The sequence below is a fragment of the Juglans regia genome, chromosome 4 (assembly GCF_001411555.2).
Source record: "Juglans regia cultivar Chandler chromosome 4, Walnut 2.0, whole genome shotgun sequence".
Classification (NCBI taxonomy): Eukaryota; Viridiplantae; Streptophyta; class Magnoliopsida; order Fagales; family Juglandaceae; genus Juglans; species Juglans regia.
Window position 1 is genome coordinate 30,329,008 of NC_049904.1, and position 12,440 is coordinate 30,341,447.

General features: G+C 34.2%; 1 protein-coding gene across 1 annotated transcript; it reads left to right on the forward strand.

Moving 5' to 3' along the window:
- Positions 1–3,339: 3,339 nt before the first annotated feature.
- On the forward strand, positions 3,340–7,526 carry LOC109011511 (50S ribosomal protein L21, mitochondrial). Its single transcript, XM_018992754.2, has 5 exons — positions 3,340–3,925; positions 4,011–4,091; positions 5,936–6,037; positions 6,810–6,884; positions 6,971–7,526. Exons 1-5 carry the CDS (start codon positions 3,434–3,436, stop codon positions 7,088–7,090), a joined length of 870 nt encoding a protein of 289 aa, XP_018848299.2. The 5' UTR covers positions 3,340–3,433; the 3' UTR covers positions 7,091–7,526.
- The last annotated feature ends 4,914 nt before the right edge of the window (positions 7,527–12,440 follow it).

Genomic DNA, 12,440 nt, shown 5'->3' on the forward strand with positions numbered 1-12,440 from the left:
TCATCTCATCAGATCTAATTATTACAATTTTTTCAAATTTCAAACAAAGTACAATAAAGAATTCAGTTTTTTCAAATCTTAAAATAATACTAATTTTAAAAAATAATATTCTAACAATATTTTATTTAACTTTAAACTTTCATCTCATCTCAACTCACTATCTAAATTTTTATCTAATCTCAACTCAGTACCCAAATATCAAATTTTCAACTTTTTTATCTAATCGTTATATACCTAATCATTATCTAAACACAAAAACAAATATAACTTTTACAAAATTCAAAATAAAACACAAAAATTAAAATAACTTTTATGAACTTCAAAATAAAAATTATATTAAAAAATTATATTCAAATTGTTTTTTAACTTTATAATATCTTAATTAAACTTTTTCTCTCTTGTATCCCAATACATAATAAAATATCTTAACTTAAATTATTTTACTGCTATTCATATATTTTGAAATCTTACAAATTAAGTTGTTTGGATTCTACATATTGAAATACTTTTTAATCTCAAATAAACTTAGAAGTACGTTTGAAGAAAAACATCATTTTGATGCTTTTTATTTAAACGTGTTTTTTCAAATAATCTAAAATGTAGTTGAGATTTTAAAAATACAATCAATGAGCGAAAACATCCATAGACCTTTAAGATAATTATAAATTTTAAGAATATGGTCATAATTTTTAAAAAACTCAAATGATTATCATTTCTACCTCAGTGAAAATATTTTTTTAATTTATTTTCAAACAAATATAACATGTTTGAAAGTCTTTTAAACACATAATTACTAAGTAATAAATAATTTTTTAATAGTAGAACTGATTTATAAGCCATTAAGCTACAAGTATAAGCCGTAAAACACGCACTTAGGAGATGGATGTTGGATAGAGTGGTTGAACCTTAGTTGACATCCTCCTAATTACTTGTCTGCTCTCTTCTTTCTTTCTTTTTTTCACTTTGATTCATTCTTTTCTCGAGTAATATTATACATACATATAATTTTATTTCTAATATGATATGTATTGAGTTACAGTTTCATTTTATTAATATTTTATTAATTTAAATTTCAACTTTCAAATTTCAAATTTTTTACTATTTTTAATAATTGACATATCAACGTGCGTGATTTTGTAAATAAAATGATTGGTCTCTGGTTCAAGTCCAGGATGGCCCAGCTGCGCCAAGTAAAAGAATAGAAGAAGCATCTGACTCCTTCATGCATGCTCCACTGGGCTCGGGGGGATATAGCTCAGTTGGTAGAGCTCCGCTCTTGCAATTGGGTCGTTGCGATTACGGGTTGGATGTCTAATTGTCCAGACGATAATGATAGTATATACAACATTTTCCTTATCAAATACGAGGGTATCGTTTCTATGTGTGTCCATATCTCTTTGATGAAAATATCATATTGATGATGATTTGAAGCTTCAACAACTTAATAGGTAGCGTTGAAAAGTTGAGCATTAAATTAAGAGTAATGCTATATACAGTCGTAGAATACACAAGCGTCGTACAATTATTTTGAAAAAGAGTGTGATTCACTATTAAAAATTTATTTATTTTCATTTGGATCTCATATTTATTGATTTTTTTCAAAATGATTGCACGACGCTTACATACTCACGACTGTAATTATAATTTTTCTTAAATTAATTAAGAAACTTTTTTAGTTTGATATAAATTGGTGTTAACATTTATTTTTTCTGAATTATGGTAAAATGCAAATAACAAACAAAACGATATTTCAATAAACAAGATGAACGACTTTGCGATTCATATTTCAAAGGAGCCAAAGGTGGGAAAACTTATTTTTCTACAAAGAAAAATGTAATCCAATTGTATTGGAGCATAACAATATCTTTAAGATAGATGTGACAATATGTGACATGATCCATTAATCTAATACAAACACGATACGAAAGTAGTGAATTTGGATTTGATATTAATAGATTGACCCGTTAAGACACGATATATAAATGAGCCAATCTACCTAACCCGAAATCAACCCGTTGTGATTCATTTAGATTTTATTTCAAAATTACAAATTTATTATTTTTGAGTTATATTATTGATATACCATATATGCTTATATTTTTATTATTAGAATTGTAATTTTGGATCTATGCTTATATTTGTTATTATAGGGTTTGTAATATTGGTTTTATTATATGTTAAAATTTGAAAAATATTGATATTTTTTGTTAGTAAGTAGCATTATATTTTTTTAAAGATATTGTGGTTACTATTAAATATAAATTTTAACTTTTTTCGGGGATTATAATCTATGTTAATCAAGTCGAATGGGTCATACGTGTTAGTTCAATACACTTACAATAAAACAGATTTAAATGAGTCGTATATTGTTAGCATATTTCTAACTAATTATTAAACAAATAACACGACATGACACGATACGATCCGTTATCTAAATAAATCAGGTTAGAGTTTGAATTTTGAACGTTTGACATATTTAACTTAACGGGACAAGTTTGGATTGACTTCTATAATCGGTATGACACGAACACAATCCAAAAACACAAATTGCGACTGGAACCATAAAAGTAAGAGATGGGGCAATCTTCTCTCTACGAGAGTGAATTGCCTCTAAAGCTCCACCACATACGCATACCTTGGGCTACCATCTCATTGATTCAATTAAGGGTGAAAGTTGGTCGGTCTGGATCGGAGAAACCAATCAGACCAGTTGGTTCAGTCCGGACCAGACAGACCAAGGACTGGCCTCGATCCCTGAAATAGAGGACCAAGACTTTTCAGCCTAGTCCCGGTCCAGGGGTTTCCCACTCCAGACCTGACCAACCGAGTTTAAAAAAAATATTATATATATTATTTATATAATAATTGTATAATTAATTATATAATTTCATCTAACCTATTACAATTAAAAATATAAAATTTTAAATTTGTTATTAACAAATTAATATTCTATCAATTAACTAATTATATAGTAATTATATAAGTTAAGAATTTAATTTTTTTCTAATTTATTATCATTGACCATATAAAATATTTTTTTATTGAGTTAGTTATATAATCCACATTAATAATTCACTTAATTTAAAAAATATCTATAAAAAATATAAGTAGGCCGGATCGAACGGACTAACCAAGCCGATAGCTATCGGTCTATCTGATTCCTAAAGATGTTTAGTCCGGAAGAGGGGTGATAGATCGAACCAGATCCGACCGATTTACAACCTTATCTCAATTAACAACATACAGAGCGGAAATAGCAAGTGAAAGAGATGTCAATTTATCATATTTGAGTGTGGGCTTCGGCTTTCTGTTGGGCCTCTTTTAAGAGATGTCAAAACCCACGAAAAGCTGGGCCACCTCAAAACCCTCCGGCTCCGTCTAGCCAAAAACCCTAGTCCTATCAGAGTGTTGGAACCGAGCTCCAGGAGTATCCATGGCGAACAGGCGGTGCCTTCTCGCTTTGACCCGCTACGCCTCGGCCCTCTTCTCCACAAACAGCAGTCTCTCTTCCCTCCTAACACCGCTTCCCCTCACCGGCCAATCGCTCAAAACCATCACTTCCAAATTGGCCCACGATTACACCACTATCGGACCTACTCGGTGCTCCCATTGGTCCCACCCTCGGCATTTCTCTTCCAACAGGGACACCGAGGCCGAAGGCGAAAACGAGGACGCCGAGGATGACGATGACGATGACGATGACGATGACGATGACGATGGCGATGACGATGGCGATGACGAGGAACTGTGCGAAAGTAGCGAGGATGAGAAAGTTGGTAATGCATCGGTATCGAATTTCAAAACAGAGTACACGGCGGAAGACAGAGAGGCTGAGGCGGCGGCGATTGGTTACAAGGTGGTTGGCCCGCTCGAGCGCTCCGACTGGGTTTTCAAGCCCTACGAGCCTATTTTCGCTGTCGTTCAGGTTCGTTTTCGCCATTTTATTATTATTTTGATGGTGTTTTTTATTGGGTGTTTATGGGGTACTGATTACCATGCGGTATCTGCAGATTGGATCGCACCAGTTCAAGGTGAGTAACGGGGATTGCATCTTCACCGAGAGATTGAAATTCTGCGAGGTGAATGACAAGGTGGGTTCTCTTGTATTTACGTGGTCGGGTATAAATCGCATGATATGTAATGCATTGTTGATTGGTGGGCTCAAAGATATCGTTTAAAAGTTAGGGAATGAACATTGTGTTTCTCATTGTATATCGTGTTGATGCGTTTCGGGATGAATGATTGGGTGTGTTGTCTTCTGGACTTGCCATAGTCTCATAAATATCGAGCATGCTTCTGGACTTGCCACAATAGGATATCATACGGCTTGATCCACTTGTTGTGTGATTAACTCGCGTGAACAGTTTGGTTCATGCTTGTAACCTTGCCTTCATCGGGTGGATTGTTCCTTTTCTTCAATACGTTCCAAATGAAAAAAATTATTTTGTCCACCGAGTATTTTATGTTAAAATATAGTGGCTCAATTGTGAGATCAGTGTTCTTTGATTCTTTAATAAGTCAACTCAAAGAGTAGATTTTGTTGCTAAATAAAGTGCACTTTTGGGCCCTTTTGGATAATGAGATGAGATAAATAAAATATTGTTAGAATATTATTTTTAATATTATTATTATTTTGGGATTTGAAAAAGTTGAATTATTTATTATATTTTGTATGAGAATTTAAAAAAATTGTAATGATGAAATGAGTTGAGAGTGTTTCTGTATCCTAATGAGGCCTGTCTGAGTTTCATGCCACACAGGTTTCTGTCTTTCTATGTATATTTCCCCTTTTTCCGTGGGAAGATATCTTCAATCCTCCGTATAGCTTTTAGCTTCTTTTCATGAATGACTTGCTCTTTCTCATGAGAAAAAATACTCAAAGAGGAAGTTGGTTTTATTTACCGGTCTTGGAAGGTTCTGGGTGGTATTTCACAACTCACAGCTGTGTGTGTAGAAGATGGCTCCTATATGTATTCTATGGTGCCTATGGAAGGAATAAAATGATCAGACTTTTAAAGATAAGGAGTGCTCATTGGAGGAGATTAGATTGTTCTTTGTTTAAACTTTATTCCTTTGGGCTAAAGCTGTAGATTTCAATGGCCTAAATTTTCACGATTTGCTTGTTTCTATTTCATCCTCCTAACTAGGTGTTAACTTTTGTGTACCTTCTGTGTACTTGGGCTATGCCTATTCTTATTACCATAATCTATTACTTATCAAAAAAAAATTTACCGGTCTTGGTTTACCTTTAAAGAGGGAGAGATTGAAGGGCAACTTTCAAAAAAAGTGGAAGACCATTTATGTTTACTAATTTTGGATGTTGAGCAGCTAAGATTAATGTGATCAATTGGGCTGGCCAGTTTGTGCTATTTAACGAAATCTCATTACTTATCAAAAATATTAATGTGCTCAGTTAAACGGTGACTAAAATGCATTTTAAGATGGAATATTAGGAATGTATGTTGGCAAGAAGTTGTATGTAGTGCCAGTTTGGGTGAAAATGAGACACTGAGAAGATGAACTTGTTATTGGCATTGAACTCAGCCTGGATGATGTTCACTTCATTTTGCAGTTATTTATCCTTTTTGTAAGGAAGTTAAAGATTTGTGTGGCAAAATGGAATTCATGCAATTGAGCTTGTATAACTCAGATATAGGACTGAGGCCTTGTTGATGAAAGTTTAGGTGAAGTCAAAGTGTTAAACTTGATTGTAAAGCAATTAAAATTAATTTATATTTTCCTTGTTAATTTATGCTCTAGCCAATTTGATGTGTAACTGAAATTAATATATGATTCCTTTGGTTTTAATTATTGTTGTCTTGTCTGTAGTTTACTGGAGAGTTATCTAGTTTACTTTCTCCATGGAGTTCAAACATCTATTTATTTCAATTAGCTGATTAATTTATTAATTCTTCCTTGTCTTTGTTTGTTGCAGTTGATCTTGAACAAGATCCTCTTGCTCGGCACCAGTAGTCAGACCATTATTGGCAGGCCCATTGTACCAAATGGAGCTGTTCATGCAGTTGTTGAGGAGCACGTGAGTGTTACTGCTCTCTCTCTCTCTCTCTCTCTCTCTCTCTCATGTATATGGTAATTGTGCAAATGTGTTCTCAAGTGCACATAATCTTTTCAATCAATTGGTGACATCTCTTCCAAGATTAATTACAGAGGAAGAGGGGAATTCTAGATGTGGAGAGTTGCTTAGTTCAGAACAGAAATAGTAATTATATTTGGGTTCAGGGAAATAATACCAAACTGGATATTTAATTTTGTTATACCCCAGAATACTGAAGGTCTGATCTTTTATATGATACGCAACACCGCAGATAAATATATTACATTGAACAGGGTTGGGGTCGACCCTGGCAACTCTTTGAACTTTACAAAGGCAATCCTTGACCAACGATCTAGATTAATGGGTTGCTGCAAATTATGTTTCGATAAGTAGGGTTGCTGAGAATTATAGAAGTAATAAGAAAAATGAACCCAATCAGGCAATCTTCTATGTACCCCAAGCTAGTGATAGATTGAGGGCATGCTGGTTTTGACGGTTTGGATATGATTAAGGACCTCTAAAAAGACCACCTGAAGGTGCTGGTGCTAGTTGAAAAATCGTAAAATGCATGGCAGAGGGAAAACGCATGCAGATAAGATAACTAATGTGACTCCATCTTATATAGATCTCTGTCTTTTCTAAACTTTATTTTCTTCTGATAAAAACATAGAGCTTTTGTGAAACATGGTGAAAGTTATGGCATCTCTTTTTTCTTGGGCATTCAGTTATTTTCTTATGTTTCTCTTTCTCACAGGCATTAGATGCAAAGGTAATTATCTTTAAGAAAAAGAGAAGGAAGAACTATCGTCGCACCAAAGGACATCGCCAAGTATGTTTTTGAAATGAAATTGGCTGAACAAGTGCATTGTGCTTACATCATGGTTGTAATTTTTCTTTATCTATGGTTATCCTCAGGAGCTGACTAAATTAAGGATAACTGATATTCAAGGAATTGAGAAACCTGAAAAGATAGTCACTGGGACGCCTTCAAAGGGTTCCGGGAAGAAGCCAGAAAAAGTTGCAGTTGCTGCTTAAGAGGTTTTGCCCGAGGCTATATACACCAACATTAATGGATGTCCATGTTTATATCATCTGTGTTTTGAATTTTTGATGCTATATGATGAGCATGATCACATTCTAATTGGGACCATGTACATCTTGGATGTCAAGTCGAGCAGATAACCAACCACCATCCAATTGGGCAGATGTTGGACTTGTGTTTCCCTTTATCTTTTGTAGTTAGCAGTTCGAATCGTTAAACCTTTTGTGTAATCAATCAATTTTGTTCCCAAAACAGAGATGTTTTCGAGGTCTTAGAGAATTACATATTTGCTCCTAGATTCTACCTAACTCTAGGAGCCTAAAGCATATAATGTGGTTGCAACCTCGTGTAATAAATCTTCTTGTATCCCTTTAAATGGCACATTTTGCACATTACATAATGATCATACCTACTTTGCATTGATTTTAATCCTTTTAAAGTCAGAAATTTATGGGCTCAAAATCGAAACTTAGAGTTTTGAGGTACACCCTCATGTCTTGTATCTGTCAAACTCAAATAATCTATGCTCATGAAAAGTGGTTCTAGGATGGCAGGAATGTGTCTGTGGTGCGTATTGGAGCAAATACGATTATTTACTCTGTCGTGCTTTACGTGTCCATTGACTCTTGATTTCAAATAATTTTTTTCCAGTATTTAAGCTATGTCGTTGAAAGTGCTTGAGACTCCATAATTAGCTACTCCCAACTGGTTAGATCTGTATGTTTTTTGCTAGTGGAAGCTGAGTATTATACTCTCAAATGTGACAAAGATGTTAAGAGTAGACAGTATTGCTCCCATCGCTACTTCTCACCTCTTTTTATCGTCTTTCTTCGGCTTGGGTGTGCCCTGTGGATTTCAGTCCAGCCCAAGACCGATAAAAGTGTTTGATAATTCATGGGGTCATATGATCTTTAACTCTCTTTTGCTTTCAGATAAAACTTTATGCCATGTTTGAATAACCAAAACATATATATGATTGCAATATATGAGTCGACAAACATGCATGCAAAACGAGTTACTTCTCGTTGTCATTTTGCAGTCGATTCGACTAAAGCTGGAATTCAATAGACCTGAAAAAATGAATAGATGGATATGGATGGATGGATGGATGGATGGAGAAAAACACTTTCGTGGATGGGCTAATTATGCAGAATGGAAATTGGAAAAACAGATTTCAACACGTTTTATGCTACTAAAAAGTACATGTGGCCACGTATAAATTTGTGGGATATATATATATATATATAATATATGGATAAAGACGTGACAGAGCAGTCCATCTCCAACAACAGTAGAGGGCTAGATCTAGGAAGTCCCATCCACTCCAACTCCTCCCTACCGAAAGCAATCGCATTGGCGTACAAATTAATTAATACACATCGTATGGCCAAATAGCTTAGGATGAAACTTTATGTTACGGAATTTGAAATACTAACTAGGAAATGGTATTTGAGAGATCATGGTTGGTTTCCTCAAGAATCAACATCATTCCTCTATGATAAAATCGAACCAATCTTATAAGAAGTGATGGTGTGGAAATAAATAAGATAATCTTTATACTGTTTGGCGCTTTTGTTGGCTACTCCCACAAAACTCAAATCAATGAATGCCAGCTGTGTTCAAAAGCCTTTATAACCCACTACCAAGTTTGGGTCATTCTCCAAAATAGTGTTTCCTCTCTCTCTCTCGATGTATTGATATTAGTAGTGCCCTATGGACAGGTGGGGCTTGTTTATAGGTCATTTGGGGACCCCCCAATTAACCCATCTTTATGGGTTTTGCTCTCTCTCTCTCTCTCTCTCTCTCTCTCTCTCTCTCTCTCTGATGCTTCCGATTCAAGTCCAAAGCTTCTCTGTGATTCATGTGTTAATTAGTAATTGGAGAATATCCCATTCCATGAAGCGAAGTGGTTCTTAAGTGGACTCGCTTTCTTGGCGGCGACCTATCCATTACCCCTTTCTGCAACAAACTATATATGAAAACTGACATGGTATTCCCTCCCTCTATCCCTGGTGATCTCTGTGCTCTCTCCCCACCTCCATTTAATATATGATATTATGATTATGGTAATGGAATTCTTTGTCACAATAATTTTGTCCACTTCTTTTCACTTTGGCCATAACAGGTCTCCATTGCACCATTTAACAATAATAATGTCCAGAGTTTAAGTAGTGTTCTGTATTTTATTTATATTAAGCGCTGTAGATTGCGATAAACATGCATGCTGCTCCATCCAGCTTCCACTTTATATGTCACTGTCATTTACCGATCAGAGACACCTTTTCCGTTTTGTTCGATAGAACATGGTGGGGTTTTTTATTTGACTTGTATCACTCCTTGGTCTTTTCCTAAAAACATTAGGCCGGCAATGGACCACTTAAAACAAGAGGTGAAAATTCGAAGAGAGAGAGAGAGAGATTTCTTATAAAAATATATACGCGCGGATATGAACACGTTGACATGGTCGCTAGATCTGTGCATCATATCACAAGCTCTGTTCATCTTTTACAATGATTGAGCAGTTGAAATGGGCAATTCTCAATCTTCTGCAAAACAATAATTGAAGCAAGGGCATCGATCTTCTTTATTGGGTATAGAGGGAGTCATGTGCTGTGTAGATAACGTCTTTTATATTCCGAAGAAATGATATTTATTGGAGTAATATTATATACAGTTGTGGAATGTGTAAATGTCATACAGTTGTTTTAAATAAGAGTAAAATCTATTATTAAAAAATAAATTTCTTTTCATGTAGGTTTCATATTTATTTATGTTTTTTAAAATGACTGCACGGCGTTTACACACTCACGACTACAAGTATCATTTCTCTATAGTTGTGAGTGTACAAGTGTCACGTAATCATTTAAAAAAATAAATATAAAATTCACATGAAAATAAAATTAATTTTTTAATTGTAGACCTTACATTTTCAAAATAATTGCACGACATTTACGCACTCTATGACTGTACGTAACATTACCCCTTATCTAATTATTATAATTCTTTTAAATTTCTACACAAAATATAATAAAAATTTTAACTTTTTCAAATTTCAATTCAAACTTTTTTAAATTTTAAAATAAAAATAATATTAAAAAAATATTTTAATAATATTTTATTCTAACTTTTAATTTTAATTTTAATTCATTTTATAATCTCATCTAACAAAACAAACGATGCCGGCTCCCAAATGCGTACACCTGTACAAAAACCAATATCATTCTTCCATTGAAAACAGGAATTAAGCAAGCATCGAATGAATTAGGAATAGTGGCCCGATCCCCAAGATGGGAAGTACTATTAGACATGCAAAAGGGTGGATGATCTGTAGTAGTGGATCATACTGGCCGGCTGGGAAAGTAAACATTCATTTTGAGCCAAAAACAGAAAGCAATAATAAAATGAATCATTCTTCGTGTTTGTTTCTTTTTACGAAGTCCATGATCTATTAGCTAGCTAGCGTTGGTTCATACGAGGCTTATTGTTAGTACTTCATCATAGATCAGGTTCCTAATTTAAGGAAACAACATATGATATAATAAACGCTTGAACATGGGAACTCTCCTTACTCCACCATATTTTCTGTATTTAGTCCACTGGACCCAGCAGTACTATCGCCATCGATCCCTAGTGGTTTATAATGCGACTGGTTAATGGATAATTATTAATTAAAATTTTCGAATTATATCAACTTTTTTTTTCTTATTAAATAAAGATAATGCGCCTCTCGCTCCGGCCTAGTGGATCTCATGATCCTTCTGATCATCATGATTATATATATTTTTTTAAATAAATATTTCCCTTTCATAATTTAAAGATAACGGATGATCCAGTACTTATAATAAACAAGATGGTCACATTAATTATAATTGTTTGTCCTGTTTGTTAGCCTCCACAACAGTCACAGGAAAAGATACTCATGACCTAGCTAGGTTAATTTATAAAACCTTTTGCATGCAAACAACAGTATTGAAAACTTTTAATATACAATATGCACGCAGATATTTCCTTGGAAAAACCATTTGTGATCTGTGTACTTAAACATGGGCTCAAAGATTAATAGATCAGGCGAGTAAGCATATATATATATATATATATTATATATATTGGTGCGCTAACTGAAGAATTATGTATAAATCTCTTCCAATATTTGTTAATTTCAAGTTGAGCCATAAATGGGTTACTTTTATTGTCGTTACCGTACACTTTTTACATCATGTGTTCGTGGTATTTATCAATTCAGATGATCTTATTGTACGTTAGATACGTTAATAGAAAGTTCATAGAAAAACATGTTCTTCTCATAATGAGATATTCTGAAAGGCTGCCTAGCAGAGAGAGATTACAGAGAGAGAGAGAGAGAGAGAGATTCTGAATGCACTTTTTGTGACTCATCTAGAACATTGATCAGGTGACAGCCATTTTTGTGACTCATGATCTAGAACATGCATGTGACAGCCATTTTGTGAGTGATCTAAAACCCTCCACCATGTGTCGATTTTCCATTCAAAAGTAGATAAATTATAATAAGATCTGTATCCACGTTCAACGGTATAAGGCTCTGAGGATTTTGAGAATATCTCTAGTACTGTGCTAATATACCACATAGCTCATTTAACAATAATTACGCTTATATGTCATGAGTTGTCGATCAGTGCGTGGAAACTAGTCATCTTCAACATGCAGCTTGTATTGGGTAGAATATGCTTCTATTGTTTTCCCAAAGAATAGGGTTATACCGAGCAAAGTGCCAATTAAAGACCTTGAGCGCACAGTATCTTGCCAACCGCTGCCACTTATAACGATGAGAGGGATAAGCCAGTTCTGGATATTTTGAACTCGATATCAATCTGATCATCTGATGGATCCTAATTGTACTGTACCAGCTGCTATACAGCGCTTTGTATATAAGCTGGCACCCTATTATTCTTAAATGAATAATTCCATTTGACTTTTTTACATTCATTTGCTTGTGATATTCTATGTGTTCTCTGATGCATATGTACCATCCACTATGCTCAATATAGAACGTTCGTTATAATCACAAATATTTTTGTGCGCGAACGAGAGAGAGACGTTGCCCTCGCCTAATAATATTGAGGAGTGATACAGTTATAAAGAAATTATATAAAAATAATCTTATAAACTGACATTATTTATGTAATCTATCATATTTATATATATATATATATATATATTAATGGAGCTTGATGAGCAGCGCATGCATGGATGATCATGATCAGTTTGGCTTCGCAAAATTTGTGCAACAATACTAAGTTAGTCTAAATATGGTGCATGGCTGGCTATAATAACCAGGCATTCGATCGTAAGTACTCTTTCCTC